Source organism: Nanorana parkeri, unplaced genomic scaffold, assembly GCF_000935625.1.
Source record: "Nanorana parkeri isolate BGI_ZX_2015 unplaced genomic scaffold, ASM93562v1 scaffold22, whole genome shotgun sequence".
NCBI classification, from domain to species: Eukaryota; Metazoa; Chordata; class Amphibia; order Anura; family Dicroglossidae; genus Nanorana; species Nanorana parkeri.
This window is the reverse complement of record NW_017306290.1, coordinates 2,731,424-2,750,856: the sequence shown is the minus strand read 5'-3', so window position 1 is coordinate 2,750,856 and position 19,433 is coordinate 2,731,424. Positions and strand designations below refer to the sequence as shown.

The 19,433-nt window shown below is 40.3% G+C and overlaps 1 protein-coding gene across 1 annotated transcript in view; it reads right to left on the bottom strand.

Annotated features, from left to right (window-relative positions):
* Positions 1–19,433, bottom strand: part of ROS1 (ROS proto-oncogene 1, receptor tyrosine kinase) — a 100,255-nt gene that overhangs the window by 29,353 nt on the left and 51,469 nt on the right. Inside the window, exons 26-36 of the mRNA XM_018563518.1 lie at positions 16,938–17,117; positions 13,665–13,753; positions 12,818–12,962; positions 11,102–11,334; positions 10,844–11,017; positions 9,875–10,046; positions 8,492–8,609; positions 4,836–5,020; positions 3,203–3,286; positions 2,993–3,128; positions 106–268 (exon numbers count right to left, since the gene is read on the bottom strand). Of these exons, the coding sequence (XP_018419020.1) occupies positions 106–268; positions 2,993–3,128; positions 3,203–3,286; positions 4,836–5,020; positions 8,492–8,609; positions 9,875–10,046; positions 10,844–11,017; positions 11,102–11,334; positions 12,818–12,962; positions 13,665–13,753; positions 16,938–17,117 (1,679 nt within the window). The remainder of the gene's footprint in view (positions 1–105; positions 269–2,992; positions 3,129–3,202; positions 3,287–4,835; positions 5,021–8,491; positions 8,610–9,874; positions 10,047–10,843; positions 11,018–11,101; positions 11,335–12,817; positions 12,963–13,664; positions 13,754–16,937; positions 17,118–19,433) is intronic.

Sequence of the window (19,433 nt, the reverse complement as noted above, 5' to 3'; positions counted from 1 at the left end):
TGTTTTCTAAGCAAAAAGCAACTGAAAATATTTTTTTTCCCAATAGGTACGTTTTTTACATCAGTATAAATTCCTTGCAGATTCTATAACTTCCGAATGTAATACCTTGACTGCTACTTTACTGGTCCCGGTCCCAGGCCCTAGAATTTCCTTAGCAGTTCCTTCATAGACTTCACCAAAAGCTCCACTTCCCAAGAAATCACAGAGGGTTAAATTCTCTCGAGGAAAGCTAGGTAAGATCTCCATTTCACTCTTTGTTGGCAAAATACTGAAAAGTTGTCAAAACTACTAAATTAAACAACATCAAATGGTATCATCATCATCAAGGTTTATTACATATTGTAGACTATTGGTGCACTGCCATTGCTGTGCTGAAGAATCACTCACTTTATTTTTAATGTGGCAGTAATGGGGCATACTTTGTATATAAAATTAGGAGGGAACAGCTGGGAAAGGAGACAGAAAGGGGAGACAAGTAAATAGCAAACCCAGCAGTGCAAACAGAGTACAGAGGTGGAGAGGCATAGCAAAGGAGAAGGGGCAAATATATGTAATGGAGAGAGGACACTAAAGTCAACAGGAGGCAGTCAGAGGTGAAGCAGAAAGTAGACCTAGAGGAGGAAAGCCAGCAGAACAATCGAAAGGGAGCAGATGAGTCAAGGGGGGTAAAAAGGGTAGAGGAGACGGGGCTGACAGTGGACTAAACAGCATGACTTAACTAAATTTGGCTCTTGTAGCATGGTATTGCTAAGTGGTTTACAAGGCATGGCATTTTACTGCAGTGAAATATATGTGCAACATTTACTGACCTTACTTGTTGGCATTTAAAGTATACATAATCCCTAACAATTAACTTCTCCTAGTTGCTCCCTTTTGGTCTGTTAAATATACCCCTGAAAGTGTTTTGGTATACTTGTGCAATATGTGCAAAAAATTACCTATTAATTCTGTCAGCAATTCAGAGCTGCCCATGTCCTGTGAACACTTCTTGTGTAATTTCAAGGAGCCCGATTAGTCCTCCCAGTTCTTATTTAGAATCACAGATCAATCAGTGCTTATGTTGTGGACATGAAAAGAAGGAGCATGATTCAGTAGTTTAGTTGAATTAAACTGGGCAGGGCTGATACTCCTCTGTGTGTTATCAGCCTACAACACAACATATGAGCTGAGTACATTTCTGGCACCTCAACATACATGCTTTTGTACTTGCAGGGTCCTTAAAGGGCTAGAACATGGGGAAATGATCTTGTATTGCAGAGATGCACTGCCAGGGGTGTAGAGGGTCCTGGCCGAATCTCCCTGATTGTGTTCGGGCCGGCTCGGCTCAACCCGCTATGTACGATGGCCAGCTCTGACAGCTCGAGTGATGAAAGAGCACAGAGCGGCCAGGCTGAACACAGAGCAGGGCTGCCCCGCCCCCATCACCAGCCGACATCAGCCTGAGCCAGGGGGGGACTGTGTGCAGGACACCGCGCTGTGAACGAAGATCACAGGACACGGAGTGTGAGCTGACAGGGGGGAGGAGGTTAACCATTGCTGTGCCAGTAAGTTGCTTTAAGATCCTTATGTATATGTATAATTAATGCAGTGAAGTCCAAATACAGGGTGCTCAATGCTGACTGCTTTATTAAAGGTTGAAAAATGCACAATGCAAATATACACTATGTCAAAATGAAAAGCATTTAGGTGATTTGCATTCAAAGTCTTGACCAGTCTGGGATCTGCAGTTAACGCCTGTAAAATTGGGGGACATGGGACCAGCTCTCTTGTGGTAGCAGGTATCTGTTAGCCTCACACATCTTAAAGTGACAATAAAGTTAAACTTTTTTTTCCCCCTTCCCAATCCTACTGTAGGGACTTACCTTAAAGGATGTCTCTTAGGCCTCATTCACATGAGAAACAGCCGGCACGCACAGCTCCGTGCTGCGTGCACGGCCGTATCTGGCAGCTCCCGAGTACGTGGCCGTATGCCGCCCTACGCTCACCCACCCTGCATGTTTGTGCGGGTACTTGTACGCTTACAGGATGGATCCTGTCTGCTTCCAAGACGGGACACCTGTACCCATACGGACCTGCACTCGGGGTGAGCGTAGGGTGGCGTATGGTCATGTACTCCCATAGAGAAGGACAGGGGCTGCGTACTAATCACACGCAGCACCTGTCCTTCCTGGGAGCTGCCCAATACGGCCGTGCACGTTTACCCAAATAGAGCTTTCTTTTGGTGCTATTTGATCGCTGCTGGTTTTTATTAAAAATTTTTTATAAATGAAAAAAGACAAAAAATTGTGGAAATAAATATTTTCAACTTTTTGTTATACAAAATATCAAATAAAATTAAATTTCTTCTTAAAATTAGGCCAAAATGTATTCTGCTAAATATTGTTGGTAAAAACAAAAATCCCAATAAGTGTATACTAAGTGGTTTGTGTGAATTGGTACCAATTATAAGTCTTTTGAAAACATGGTTTTTATCCATATGGTGTCAAACAACAAAATCGGTATTGCTCAGGGTAAAGGATTGGTTTAGGAATGATATGGCCGGTATATTTTTTTCAAACCTTGGTGTGTCTGCTACATAAAATCTTATAGTTTGAGGAAGCTGAACCCCCCCCAGGAAAAAAATTTATCTACGACCCTGTGCACTGCATATGTTTTTTTATTTCTCTCTGGAATGCACTTTATGTTTAGGTATTTGGAAAATTTGATTAAGCAGTTACTGCTGTCATAATATAAATATATACATCTCCTCTGCTGTGTAGCACAGCACTATACATACATGATCTATGATGTATAACGGACCCTGTAAAGTACATTTATAATTGTGTCTCAAATTCCTTCCCAAAAAAAAGAGTAGTGACTTAGAGTGTGGCATATGTTGATGGCTGCTGATTAATGTACCCATTTTTAGTGCCTAAAAGCTCCTGAAATGTAAATGCAGCCCTGCTGGAACAACATATCAACATTTCATACAAATTGTAATTATCCTGCTTACCTGACAGCATAACATGCATTTCCCAAGCCAACAGCATAGGACAATCCTCGAAGCTTAGCAAGTTCTTTATCCTCATGAATATTATTTATGTCATCTTTCTTGTCAATAGAATTCTGCTTGGATTTCTGGTATACCACTAAGATAAAAAAATATGTTAATAAAAGCTTCCCCACCCTAAAACCAGCCAATGTAAGCATACTTTGTACATACCAAAGGCAATGACCAGAAGCAAAACCAGAAGTATGCCTAAAACCGAACCAACAACTATTGCAACCTGGTTGGAAGAACCATTCTCTGAGGAAAGAAAAATAAAAAACAATATGAATATATGCAAAGAAAAAAACCCTCTGTCATAACACAAGCAGAAATTACACAATTCCCAACAGCAAGAGACAAAATTGGGGCAGTGAAGCTGTTCTCATATTACTGCAACACTGCCCAAAGTCAACTATATATTGGCAATGCCCACTATTTTCAGAATCAAGCATGGGACTGAACTATTTAAATTTGCCATTATGGATTGTTGTCAATCATTCAGTGTTGTCCAAATAAGCATGAAGTTAGAACACCACATAAGTATTATTACTGTAGGTGACTTTGTATAATTATTGTCATCCTGAAAGTACACTGTAATTGTAGCCATTCCTAATCTTTTCATAGAAATGAAACCAGAGCCACGGTTATGTGTATGCTATTACCAAAGAAGCACGTATATTCCCACAACAACAGGAATAAATGTAACTATAACTCCAGCAGTAATTGCAAAGTACATAAAAGTCTTATGTGCTGTGCTCAAGGACAATCTTATGTATCACTGCTAATATGCCATGTATCAGCCGCTAAAGTAAGATGGCTGAGCTTACATATTGTGCACCATTATTTCCATCATTCTCTGTAAAATCAAGGGAAAGCTAAGTACTCTAGCGGAGATAAGACATCCACAAAACAGTATCATCAATCATATGTTGGAAATAACAAAAGAGAATGGGAAAATTTTACTAGCCGTAAACATGATGATTCTGCAGAATTTTTGTCCTGCAGAATTGCAATGGTTGAAAAGTTGTATAAAAGCCAGCAACATGAGGCACACACATGTTAAGTATACCGGCAATGCACTGTTCAGCTGTATACTGTATATGTAGCATTATTCCCGTGTATAACCCCACTGCCATCTAGATCTATGCAGTCAGAGCCAAGCAATTTTGTTCTGTTAAGCATAGTGACAAATCTTATAACAAGACAATTGTGTGTGACCTAATGACATCTCTGGAGTATAGCTAGACTGTGTCATTGATAAATATTAACTTTGTAAATTAAATTGCAATGAACTATTGTGTTCATTTTGAATACCTAATCATTTACAAGGTAATTTTTAAAAGGACTATTACTTTTATATGATTATAGACATGAACATAGCTTCATTTATTTTACTAGGCTACATGAACTTCCACGTTGCTAACAGTCTTACATATCTTTGTTTAGTTCCACCATAGAGCAAAATATATCCTAGGTGTAAGGACAGTTAACATTTGTTTCTATATGAGAACTCACTAATTACTCCATGCATTTTATTGGTGCATGTTTTCAGATAAAATCACAATTGTAATTCTCCGAATAGCCTACCAGTACTATATATTCTTCTTATAGTCCCCAAACTCTTTGTGAAACATAACACTTTTGAAACTCTTGGTAAATGATTTGAAGCAAAAGCAAAGTACACAAAGGTAAGCTGTTCAGCAGTTAAAGCATCTTTATATTTTAACTTTTCAAAATGATTAAAACACTGTAGGCCTAGAGCAGTCCATGTTTATTCATTGTTTAGTATAAGTAAATAAAAACTTACCTTTCTGTAACAAAATATTTTCACTCGTGTCGCTGTAATCTCCGAGCCCTAGAAGGTTTGCTGACGCTGCTCTGAACTGGAATGTTCCATCCAATATCCTAGACTTCCAAATGCAGATGTTACTACAAGAGCCATTGTATGCCAGTGTCCATGACTCTATTACTTTGGCACCAGAAACAACCTCCCTATAAATAACATGCATTTTGTAAATTGAAAGCTATAAACACAGAAAAAAAACTTAAAGAAATCAAAAATTACAGAGATAATAAAGGAAGGGGTTGACTTTATAACCATAGAGATTAGTAGGGACCAGGGAAGATTTCCCTTATAGGGAAAAAAATACCACTATACTGAAATGAAAAATATATGTATAACTCTCAGTAGCAAGGGACAATATATTTACATCATTATGCATTAGTTTTTGTTTTTTTTTAAAGTGCATTATATCACCATGTTTAAAAGGCGGACTATAGGGGTCAGTGTTTTCCTCCATAGTTCTCCTAAGGGTCACGGGAGGACATATACTAGCGTCCTCCCGTGGCCCAAAGCTCAGTATACCGCGAGCTACAGCTCGCAGTATACTGAGACCGCTGCAGCCAGGACGGATCCGGACAATACTGTCGAGATCCATCCAGCTGCGTGATTGACAGCTGGCTCTGCCTATCTAGAGGCAGAGCCAGCTGTAACCGCCCCCTCCCCCGTCCGTTCTGCCAGTCAGCGCAGGAGGATCGGAGTGTGGAGGGGGGGAATCCCTGCAGAGAGCCGTGATTGACAGTCACTGCTCTGTGCAGGGCCATGATCGAGAAGTGAGCAAGCGACAGTATGTGTTTGCTCACTTCCCTAACTATTGAGCCGACGTGTGACAGTTTCATTGTCACACGTCGGCTCGAACTATGAGGTTGAGTGAAAATCACTCACCTCATAATTCTCCTTTAACTACCTCCCGGCCAGCCGTTGTGTATACGCGGCCGGCCGGGAGTTCTTGGATGTAACTGGGCGTGTATACACGTCCTGTTACATCCGCCCGCACGGGCGCGCCACGCGCGCGCCAGAAACCCCTGCTATTTGAAAACAGGCAGCGATGCCCGTTAATATACAAGCGATCCGCCGGCTATAGAGCCAGCGGATCGCTAGTATGTGGCCCCGAGACATGCGCCCCCCCCTCCGCGGCTCCCACACTCCCCCCCTCCCGCTGTCAAGCTGGTCCCGGGCTCCGGTGTGAGGCCTCTGCCACAGGGGATCAGAGGGAGCTCGGTAATAGTGGGTAATATTAGTTGTTTTATAACATGATGTAAAAAAAAACGTATTTTTTTCAACATTTTCAGTAATTTCTCCTGAATATAGTAAAAAATAAAAACCCCAGTGGTGATTAAATACCAGCATAAGAAAGCACTAGCTGTCCCCAAAACATGGTATAAAATTCATTTCAGTACAGCGTTGCATGACGGAATAAACGTCAGTCAAAGTACCGCAGCGCTGAATACTGAAAAATGGCCTGGCCAGGAAGGGGGTCTAAACACCTGGTCTTCAAGCGGTTAAGGATGGTAGGTCCATTTGTAGCACTGCTAGCCAGACATTATTAGTTTTGGGCACTGGTCTTTTGGGGCCAAAAACAAATATTAAAGTAGTATTAACTACATTAGTCAATTAACTAGCACAAATGAGGGTGGCTCCATAGAACCCTGCAAGGGAAAGGGGTCACCCTATAACAGGAAGTCAGGGCCAGTGCTCAGGGGACCAGCTGATTCTGTAGAAAACTAAAACTTTTAAACATCAAGAAGCAGCATCCATTGTAAGTGATTTAATCAGCATTTGGAATAGTTTAAAATCCTTTTGCCTTTGACTTTAATATCACTTAACTCAATGTACATTCTGAGGTAATACTAAAGCTGCCCAAACAACTTGTGATCTGATCGAACAGGCGTACGATTTTCGTACGGCGGCCCCATCCTGCCCCGATTATCGCAAGGTTGGATCAGCGGTAATTAGAAGAAAGCACCTGGACGAATTACGGCAATCGACCGCACGTATCTTCGTCTGCGCATGAGCAGTGTAAATCGTATGAATTATGACGTATGGAAACGCCACCAACCTTGCAAAAATCGTGCGATCGACCGAAGTTTTCTAACCAGCTGGTTAGTCAAAAGTCGATCGATTGTACAGTATTTGCGGTTGTACACTGCCCATCAACCTTACGAATATCGGACGAAAATGCGATCGCATACGAAAATCGGCAGATATTCATAAGGTGTATGGGCAGTTTAACAGTGCTACCCTCACCTGAGCCTATTTCAGGTGAGGGTAGGAAGTCTATCTTAACCCCTAAAAGTATTGCTTAGGTTTAATGCCTAATTCCAGCATGATTTTTGGTTGGATAGAGTGAGGAGGGTTAGATATCTGTTGGGTTTTATTGCTGCCTCTGCTTTACTGTCTTGGAAGCCTTTTCCCCTTGTTCCATGTTCTGGTGTCACAGGGATATTAAGTGAGCAGAAATCTCCCTTGTGGAGTCACAAATAACACTAAAAAGTTCTATCCCCTATCAACAACTGAAAAAGTTTGTCTGCAGCTAAGTGTTACCCCCTATTCTAACCCTTAAAACTAACCAGCCCCTAACAATTAACCTTAAACTTAAATAATAAGTTAAACTTAACATTTATGATTAACACTTTACCTTAAACATACAACCTAACCTACAATTTAACCCACTATCCAATACCTAAACAGCATCCACAAAAAAGAGATATATAAAGAAAAAAAAGAAAGAAAAAGTCAGCCTGTAAAACAACATTAATACTACATGCTAGCACCACCAATCCATTTTTTTCTCTCTCTCTCTTGCAGAGCTACACCACCACTGAAATATTCCGCATCTGACACTCCAGAGAGTCTTACATGCCTGTCTCCTCTTCATGTGCTATAGCTCCACCTGCTGGTCACAGAGCTGTAGGGATACATTACACACTAGACTAGCATCATGGCAGCTGGCAGGTGGAACCACGATTTACAGCTGGAGACACAGGCATTTGACATACCCAGAAGTGTTGGATGCCAAAGATTCCAGTGGCATTGGTGAAAGGACTGAAAATAATTTTATTGTATTTTTACAGGCTGTAATTAACAGACTCTTTAACCTTAAATGGAAATCCCTACCTCTTCTCCTATCTTTAATGTAACCCTTAACCTAGACTACTGCTTCTGTCATTAAAAAAGTGGAACTCCTAAATCCATTTCTACAGCAATAGGAAACCTCAGTAGGGACACATCTTTTTGCCAGGATAGTGGAGAGCACTCTTGACATGTTCACCACTGAAGAAATGTATTCTTTTAAAGATTTGGATAAAATAACAATACTGACTTTTTTTGTATTTTGATAAATAGAAATTTAAACAGTATTAGCACATTAGTGAATTATTCTAGATTTCTAGAGTGGACCAGTCACATACATACATTAAGATTTGCATTCATCTTCAGCTGCCTATACTTCTGGATCTACTGACTTTTTATATATGTATTTAACATCAGGTAACCACTGCTTTTTCATTATATTTTTAGTCTGAATAGCCAAGATCTGTGACGTGCTACTTTATGCAGCAATTGAATGTAAAATCTGGCAGCTGCAATCTTTTCTAAAAATATGTCTAGACAGGTATTATTACCTATACTCTAACATATTATATGTCAGGTTACTTCCGTTATCTTCACCCATGTTCCACTGGACGGTGCTTTTATCTCCAGGGACAATCTGTGGAACTCCTGGTTTGCTAGGGACCCCAGCTGAAAAGCAACAGATAGAATATCACATGCTATAAAAAATAATTCACATCCATGTACTTTATTGCCAACACAAAAGTGTCTATTGTAAAGTAATGTGAAATCACTTTTACAAACAAAACAGAAGAGGAGTTTTACTTTCTGAATGCTTTGAATGTTCACTTTGCAAAGTGAATGTTCGTGTATAGCGTATATAGATGTTGTGTTCACTTCAAATACCCAGTCATGAGCCAACAAAAATCCTGTTTTTCATATCCCACACACATCATTGGACATTTAAAGTATACACAGGTTTACCTTGTTAACTAACATTTGCTTTGTGAGTTAAACATACACTGCAAAATTAAACATTAATTTGCTAGATGAACAGTGTCTGCTCCTTTAGTAAATCGACTGCAGTACATCTCAATGGTGTCGATTGTCTAAAGGCAAATATGCTGTTCACTTGGAAAGGGAATTTGCACTTTGCAGGGGAGCTTAGTTTAGTGAATGTGGCAAAGCTCTACTGACTTCCATCACCCAATTATGTGCAAGCAAATATACTGTTTTTTATTTCCCTTGCATGTGATTGAGTATTCTTTGCACAGAGATTTTTTATCACATTCCCTAAACTAAGGGAAAATACTCCTGCAAAGTGCATATCTCCTTGCAAAGTGAATAATCTATTTGCATTTATTAAATCAACGCCAATATGTCCATCAGGTGACAGGGTTTTTGACCTTTGTTTTTTAAAAGATGGCCATACACTTTACAACCCTCGCAAAAAACATACGATCTGCCCATCTTGGACAGGCAGATCGTACTTGCGATCATCGCAAGCCCGCCTCCCTGAGGGCGGGCTTCCGATGACTGCAATGTTGAACGGGCAGTGTGCGTGTGCGCACACCGGCACGTTCGGCAGCTGTCGAACAAGCAGGCCACTAACCTGCCGAGAATCGTACGATTCCCGGCGGGTTTTCCAGCCTGCTTGTTCGACGGAAGACGTGCGACCGTACAGTAGAAACAGTTGCACGCCTTCCATACACTTTGCGATTATCGTACGATCGCGGGATTTCCCGCGATTCTCTTAACTAATACGATAATCATACAGTGTATGTACACCTTAAGACAGATTCAGTAATTCATGAGATGTGCTTCACCTGTCATCATTGTAGCCTGGATTTCAACTTCAATGTCCTGTCCTTGTATTTACAGTTTTAAAAATATTTTACTGTCAATGTTCTCAGCAAACATGATAGTTAAAATCAACACAATAAAGAAGTTCATACCTGCAGTCTTGAAGTTTGCTGGATTAGAAACACTTTGAGCTCCAGTTGTATAAACCACCACAGTGCGTATGTTGTAACTAGTATTGGGAACAAGTCCGGTGACTGTGCAGATATAGATAGATCTGGCTGTGCAGGATACATCCATAGATTTATACCAGGTCGACCATTTTAACTAATTTGTAGAACACAAAGTGACAAATGAGAAACAAATGCATATTGGAAACAGTTATGAAATTATACATTTGCAAACCGTAAGATTGCTGTCAGAACTGCAGTAGATTTGGCTAAGTATGCATAAAACCTGGAGTTCATCTTTAAGCAGTGCGAGCAAGATGACTGACTAAACCATTTTGGATTTTATCTGTCAATAATTGTCCAGTATTTGCGGTGAAAATAATCTCATAGTTCCTGATTAGGCAACATAATATAATATCTGTAAACAATAAGTCAAGGCAACTGGACTTGCTGTATTTTTCTTGAAGATGTTTCACTGGTCATCCAACCAACTTTCTCCAAGTCAAAATGACGAGAAAGCTGGTTGGATGACCAGTGGAACGTCTTCGAGAAAAATACAGCAAGTCCAGTTGCCTTGACTTATTTTTTACAGATATACCATGACCTGGATGAACAAGAACCTTCACAGACAACATAATATAATGCTCAGCAAAATAAAGAACGTTGGCTCAATGTGGCCATAGATGTGTCCCTGGGAACAGTGAAGAAACAGTCCTGCTTGCACAGAGATTTCCTAGCAAGTTGAAAAATCTTACATATGATTACAGCCACCAACTTCTGGAGATACTCATTTCTCCTCCTAAAACCGTGATAGACTACAATCTCAATACAAATTAGCGAACTAAACATGAGATTGTAGTCCATCACGAGGGCAAGCTTACAGCAGTGGCTACTTTACAAAACACACAGGGACCATGGGTAAGTAAAATTACAAAGCCAAATAATAAAGGTCACCTTATTTTCTTCAAACCAGAATTCTGCTATGGGCTCTTCTGGAGCAGTCCATTCCAACACCAAACTGGTATTCCCTGGAATTATGTTATGTGGTGGAGCAGGCGATTTAAACGTTCTGGCATAAATAGCAGTACTTTCAGTGTACCAGTTTTCATCTGGGTGAAATGCAAGGACCTGATTAAGTGAATAAATACCTCACATTACTATTTTGAAAGAGTCTTCATTCATATTATATTCTAGAATTTAAAATAAACTTACCTTAAATTGATGATCAGTTCCACTTTTAAGATTTGTAAAAGTCCACAAAAGCTTTTCATCTGGTAATTCTCTTTGCCTTAATGGTAGAGAAGGACTTGGAGCTGAATTGTCAACTTTGATCTGGTATCGGATTAACTCAAGTGGACCATTTGGCCTGGATGGCTCAACCCAAGTTATATTAGCTAGTGAATCTGACAAAACTGTTGCTTCTATAATTGAAACTGCTTCTGGAACTAAGAAAATATAAATTATATTAGATGTTATTAATGACAAGACTCATGCTTGTGACGCTCGAAAACGAAACTAAAAGTCAGATGCCGGCTTTTAGTTTCATTTTCGGGCCGCGTACAGCAGAGGACGCCGCGGGCTCACAGGGACAAGGTGAGTGTCACTTTTCTCTGCAACCCCGAGTCTGGCTCGGGGTTACCGCTCCTAGCATGGAAAATCCACCCCGAGCCAGACTCGGGATTAACGCCAGGGAGGTTAATTGTAAGCCTGGTACAGTGACAAGATATATGGTTTACACTGCAGTCCAATTCTATTATTATTCATCATAACAGTACAAGGATAGCCAAGGTATTTTGAGGGATTAACTAATCCCATTTATCGGGGCTCATGCAGGTGTGGGTTGGAAGAAATCTGGATTGACAGCAGGTATTCTGGACTCTTAAATAAATGAAGGACATTCTCTGGTCAGCAGTCTAGGCCATACCCACTCAATAGTTCAGGCTGGTGAAGCTTCACATCATGGATTCGCAGCCGACAAATCTGCAGCAACTGTGTGATGCTATCATGTCAGTATGGACCAAACTCTTTAAGGAATGTTTTCATCACCTTGTTGAATCAATGCCACAAAGAATGAAAGCAGTTCTGAAGACAAAAGGGATCCAACCCAGTACTAGCAAGGTGTACCTAATAAAGTGGCCAGTGAGTGTAAATCTGGGAAAAATAAGGGTTGCCACTTTAGTCCTCCTAAAATGCAGAAAACATGCAGGGCAAAGTGCCAGCATTATGCAGCAATGCAGAATACCACTAACTATAGAGGACTACAAATCCCAGTAGAACAATATACAGTAATGCTGAAAAATATGAAGCTACATACTTTGTTGCTTCAGGATCATGGCCTCACATCTCCAGGGTTTTAAGAGGGCTCTCAGGTGGCCAGTGCAGGCTCTCTGTTTGGGGCTCTCTTGTGGTCAATGTGGGGCTCTCTGTGTAGGGCTCTCAGGTGGTCAGTGTGGGCTCCCTGGTGGTCAGTGGCTTCCTGGTAGTCAGTGCGGTGCTCCCTGGGGGCCAGTGGCTCCCAGGTGGTCAGTGTGGGGCTCTCAAGGAGCCAGTGTTTCCCTAGTGGTCAGTATGGGGTTCCCTGGGGGCCAGTGGTTAGTGTGGAGCTCTCTGGGGGCCAGTGGTTTCCTGGTGGTCAGTGTGGGGCTCGCCTGGTGACCAGTGGCTCTCTGGTGGTCATTGTTGGGCTCCCTGGGGGCCAGTGACTCCCTAGTCATCAGTGTGGGGCTCCCTGGGGGCCAGTGGCCCCCTGGTGGTCAGTGTGGGGCTCCCTGGGGGCCAGTGGTTTCCTGGTGGTCAGTGCGGGGCTCCCTGGGGGCCAATGGTTTCCTGGTGGTCAGTGGCTCCCTGGGGGTTAGTTCGGGGCTCCCTGGTGTTGCCTGCCTTGCTACTTGCAATAGACACATTGTAAATCATGGAGTATATACTTACCGCCATAATCCGTTTTTCCAGTAACAAGAACGGTTCTTGGCTGTTCAGCAAGCAAAAATGAGTAATAATTTGTCACGCTGACTTCCATTTCATAATCTGAGAAAGGTTGTAACCCAAGGATAAGTGCAATCTGATTCTGAAATTCCTGTTAGCGCAGAGAAAGCATTCTTACCAAGGGAATAAATGTTATTCTATACAGTGTGTTCACTACTTCAAGGAATAAGAGCAAATGGTTCTTCTATGTGAATAAAACACACTAGCTAGTTATTTCAAAAGTGAAGTGAATCATTTAGAATGTTACCAAACATGTTACTAACAAGGGGGACACTAAGAGAAAAAAAACCCATAAATAAGGGTCGAACTAGTGGTCGACCTGAACCCATAGCTCATCACTACGGTAGTACTGAAAAGGAACACACTCATAGGAGGAGTAGGCAGAGAGGTGACCTAATCCGTCTGCTGCTCCCTCTCTGTCTAATCACATGCTGAGGACAGGTTTTGCTAAGAATACAGCAAAACAAAAGTCAGATCATTAGTTGTACGATCTGGCAGAGTTGTTTAAATTTCAAGACTGGATGGAAATAAATCCTTTAACAGGTAAAACAATTACCACCTAAGTATTTTAGTGGTGTATTCATCAGCTTACCTGTTGCCGAACCTTTCAAATCTTTATAAATAATGTATACAAAAATAAAAGAAAATTAAGCCATCTTACTAGTATGCTTCCAGTGAAGATATTTGCGGATATTGCAGGCTCCTTATATTTGCCATGATTGAGTTTTCTATATGTTACTGTGTACGTTGGAGTGCTGCTCTTTATCGATATGCAGTTTAATTTATAAGTTACTGGAGGCAGTTGTAAAGTCAGGCTTGTAGTGGTAGAGTTCAGTACAACTGGTATAGAGGTAAGTGATGCCAGTACCAGGCATCCTTTGTCTGTAAAAGAAAACACTAAAATTAGAGTTTCGATTAAAGGAAGGTATTGTGTTAGATATCACTAGTGCAAAGCTGAAGAATGGTGCGATTTTTCAAAAGAATGTACAATGTTAACATTTATTTTGCTATTCATATACTGTATGATGTCTAGGAGCAAAAAAAATAAAAAAATATCATTTTTTAGTAATCAAAATGTAAAATATCGCACATTTGCATGGCAAGTGTGAGTCTGACATTCCAAAGTTGCAGATATCTTTTTTATTGCTGTGCTGAGAACAAACCAAAAAACAGAAGAATCTCAGGTTGCACACTGTAATTATAGCAGCCTCACCTTTTACCATCTCTTAGGGTAGAAAACCTCAAAAAGTGTTTTTATACTGGATGCAAGAGTCCACACAGCAGTTAGGAATCCAACGGACTGCAACCAGCTTTTTTGGGCTCCAGCATCAGAAAAACATAATCAGCTTTTACAAAGCATTAAAACATATCATAATAAAAAATCTAATTAAATTTGGCTTTCATCATCCCTAAAATAGTATTTCCTGCTTGCAAAGCTGCCGCCACACGGTTCCTGCCCACTAACTAACATGCTCTGGGTATCACCAAAATTTGCAAGGAATGGAGATACCCTTTGTGAAGGCAGCTGCCATCTCTATCAAGAAATGTCATAGCTCCTCACAGTATCATTATGCAGGCAGAAGTGAGCCATTTGATTCTGTGCCTTTTCTTTCCTCCTGCTTCCATCATCACCAATACCAATAAATTATGAACTTCCAAAAGAATCTGTTTTTCATTATGGTAAAGGCAGCCTGCGTCTGCAGTGTGTGTTCCAAATTTGCAAGCAGTCACATTCTAGGATCAACTTCAAATTACCAAAATAGGGAGTGGGGTGGATTAGTGTAGTACAGTAATGCCTGCATAAAAAACATCAGTACTGAATAAGTAGCTGTGATCCCAGCATCTCAAGGTTTAATTTTCTGTCTGATTGCAGTGTACCCTTTAAAGAATAACTCTGGGCAGAAAACGTAACCCTTGCAGTGGGGCTACCCCCGCACTGCAAGGGTTTAGTGCTTGTTTTGTCTAGGGAGTTAGCATAACAGAGATAGTCCCAGCTGGCTCCTAGACCGGTCCTTTCTCTAAAAATGCACTTACACTTTAAACAAGAATAATACTTCTCTGATCCAAAATAACAAAAGCAGATTTATTGTCATAATGTTTTTATTCTATGCTTTCAAAGCAGAGTGCTTTTTTGTCTGGCAGATTCATACACAAAAAAACAACATCAAGGATTTTACTGATACTTAGAAAGATGATTAATTTCTGAACAATTGCAAAAAAAGGGCAGTAGTAAATGCATAAGACACAATAAAATCACTTTAATTCTCTTAAAGTATATAAAGTAGCTGCCTGTGTTTGTGCTGGTGAGATTCACCCTCTCTTTTTGTCATGATGACCAGTGGTGTAACCGGTCGGGTCAGTCCCCACCAGATACCACCACTTAGAGCAGTGGTTCTAAACCTGTGTAAACTCAGGACCCATATTTGTCCTTAGCCATTAAGTCACGTCCCAAATCACATCTCACTGGAATGCACAGCGTTGTGGTACTGTGCATTCTGGTGCAGGCAATTGAACTGTGGGCAGGAAGTGCGTTTGGGGTGTCATTCAAATGAATGGCAACTCAACTCACCTCGCGCACCAGAACATGTGGTAGGTGCGATTGCATGGTACAGTGTGTTAATCGCACAGGACTGTGTGATTGATGCACTGTACTATTGTGAGCGGGCGCTCAAAAACACTGACAAACACACACAACCACATTCTTACACACATACATACACACTCTAAAAAATATTTAAAAAAAAAAAACATTTTAAGATTCATACTCCCTATTGGAGTCGATCCTCAGCCTTCGGTCCACTGTGGGCTGCTGTGCTGTGATGGAACTCCATCCAAATGTGCATTGCTGGAGAGCTCCCTTGTGCTCCCTTGTAGAGGTGCCTGGAGCCAGAATGTGGCATCACTCCGGTCCAAGCATCTCTAAACGGTACGCAAGGGAGCTGTAAGCAATGCACATATGGATGAAGCTCCCTCGCAGCCATAGCCCCACCCCACCTCAAGCTGACACTCTGTACCGGGAAGCATGTTTTGAATGGCTGCTTGTATGAGAAATGACAGTGCTGAGCTAGGGGGAGGTTGAGGAGCCTCTTACCTAGTGCAGTTGAAGGCATGCGGTGACCCATTGAACATGGGGCCACAACCCACCAGTTGAGAACCATGGACTTAGAGGGTGCCCTGGTGCGGCTGCCAGGAACATGCAGAGTGGCAGTGATGTGCCAAGTGGTAGACTAATCTCTCCATTCTGGCACCAGACACTGAAAGATGCCAGAATTTTCAAGTAAAGCCCTAGATGGGAGAGCAAGCTTAGCACAGGAGTATGTGTTCAGGAAAGTTTGGCAGTGTCAAACCAAATGAGTTACATTGTTACAGCCTGCCACTGACCACCAATAGTGGGGGATTAACATTACAACCACTGACCACCAATGAAGGGAGATTATTGCAACCACTTACACCAGTGCTGGGGCAAAAAATCAGACAGGGGTTTAGATCAATACCTACTAAAAATGTAGGCTTCCTATACACTTTAACTAAAAAGCACTATCATATATTTAAATTTCTAGTAGTGAAACTGCAAGATTTTTCTATAAATTAGGACCTCTGAGTTTCAAATTAGGTAGGCCCCAAACTGTTCTGTAGCTCAAAATTCAATAGCTTAAAAAAGGTAATTTTGCATGCATCCTTACTACTGCTATGCTTTCCCTTAATCAGTCTTTCATTTGAATGTATCTTTATTTTATTTGAATGAGGTTTATAACTTGTATATCATTCAGTTAAAAAAAGGTTAAAATACATTAAGAAAAATAAATTGTTTGCAGATATTTTTAACAGGATACATTGCATTTCATATTATTGTTATTAACAAGTTATTTAGCACAGTACTTTAGTATATTTTTTAAAGTAGGTAGGTGCAGTAGATCTATTGCCCCCTTTTTCATTCGACATTTTTACAAATGCTTAGGTATCAAGCCAGCTCCCAGATAAATCATAAATTACTATGCATTTCCTTCCAATCTGGAAAGTCCTAGATTAGAACAAAAACAATAAATGTAAAGTGAAAATAATTTACCTGGAAAGCGTTGCAGAGATGTGCTGTATGCCATAACTTGAACATGTTGTTCAGGAGTAAATTGCAACAACGTTATCATGTGATCTTTTTTGCTTGCTCCATATATGCTTGTTTTTTCATCTACATTAACACTCCAATATATAAAATAGTCATCTACTGTCAGACTAGTAATTGTGAAACCTAATTGTGAAAGTAATAAAATACACTTACTATAAATTAATGCATCTAAACAATCCTACTTTTTGCCTACAGCTTATCATAAAGACAGTATGAAGTATTGTGGTATGCAGCAATTTTTTACCCCCAACCCAATAATAAAAAACTGCATACATTAATACTGGGCTTTCTGTACACACAATGCCAAGTGCTCTATTTCTGAACTTGCCAGCCAGGGATGCCATTAGGGCAGTGCAGATATTACTACTATAGTGGGCCTGGGAATAAATCTGTCAGCATGGGATCATCAATCCGAAATTTTACATCAACAACTGGTCATGTAGGAAAAGAGCTATTGCTAAGACAGGAAAAGTTCACATACCAAAAAAAATTAATAGGGTTTTCAGGCTTACCGTTTATTAGGTAATTTGGCCTTTAGTTCAGCACTAATTCTACTAGTTCTATTAGTTTTTTAACTCAGCAATAAGGGTTAATTCTTCAATGTAACATGTTAGTGCAACACATAGTAAGGCACAGCAGGTTTTCGTTATGCGGTTGCAGTACTGCTTGGCACCCCAACACACAAGTATAGTAGCTGGCAATAAAATACCATGCTTTGTGGAGTGCTGCATTACAAAAAGAATGCAGGAACTGTATGTTCTTTTGTCCATTGAGGTGCATTGACAGTCCATTCAACTGCCTTAACACACCACACAAAATACCATACTTTATTGCGTGTGTGGTGAGAGACTGCTAATGTTGAACGGACCCTAAAGAGATTGTGACATTGAATGGAAGAGGGATAGACTGTTGCAGGTAAAAAGTACAGTGCCCTAGAGGTGCCTGTACATGGCTGCAGCAGCCTCCCAAACCTCTCTGACCTAACCTTTATATTATATATTATCTAATCTATAAAATGTTTTTCTAAAATTTTATTTTTTAGCCTTGACCATGAAAAAATGTATTTACAACACTACAGTAAATTTTTTTCCACTGGTGTTTTCAGAATAATTTGTATGAAAACAGCAAATGTAAATCCAAAACAAAGATCAGTTGTTCAGTGTTTTTAGCACCAACTATACAACATTTTGTATCCAGCAGAAATCTTATTTGAAGGTCAGCTCAAATGTAGACGGCTATACAAAGTCAATATGCATGTAAAATTTTACATTAGAACTGCATACTTCTATAGTTCACATCTTATCTTGTGAAAATAAAATCATAAAGACATATTACTCATGAACTGTAGAGGCCATTATGTAAACATTTTATTAAATAGAAAGCATATGAGCACAATAAAAAAAATAACACTTATGTGGAAAAAAAATTATGTCAAAGGAAGATGGAATGATTGCATGCAACATTTTAATTTAACACATTTCAGGTAACTTAAAAAACAAATAAAAATAAAAAAATCAGGAAAATTATTGAATGAAGCAAAATACGAAGTGATTGTATTTAGTAGGGATGCACCGATAACGATACTAGTATCAGTAGCGGTGGCGATACCGAGTATTTGGACGAGTAATCGTACTTACCCAAATACTCCCAGTGCCTATCCCAATACCGGAACTTCCGTTGTCAGTAAGCCGGGCAGCAAGTCATTACACGCCACCCGGCTTCCTTAATGGGACTTTCGGTACCAATTATATGGTATCCTGGGGGGAAAAAAAATCAGTACTCGTACTCAATACCAAAAAAAAACGATATCGCTGCATCCCTAGTATTTAGGAGTGCTGAGGTTGCCTACCCCTGGTATACAGCCATATTTTAGAAACAAGCATTTACCAGAAATAGTGTGCCCATTCCAGAACAGGAAATCTTGGGAATTTACAAAATAATCCTGAAGAAGTGCTTTATACACAGAAGTGCCAATGAGACATTAACAATATTATATTGTGAAGTAGAAAAGAAAAGTTTCCTTTGTGCAGGAAAGGAGTGCCAGAGAGTATGTATATGTATATGTTTAAGGAAACTATTTTTATGTATTTAAATGTATATGTGTATATGTTATTTGAAAAATGTAATAAATATATATTGAATAAAAAAAAATTAAATCCAGGTGTTTTAACACACAGGGTGTACAAAGCCCTACATTTAGATTTCTTAAAAAAAAATAAAAAAACAGCCACAGCTTACGCACAAAAGCCTGTCCTCTGCCAGAAGATGCAGTTCGGGACCCTGCTGTTTATGCGAAAGCAGTACTCTCTCTGCAGAGGTCCAACATGCCCACTGCTGAGTCAGGGCCACAGCTCTCCAAACAACAGGGATCATGAGCTTTGCTGAATGCAAAACTGTGAGTCTAACTGAGCAGGGGATGTCAAACCTCCACAGAGAGAC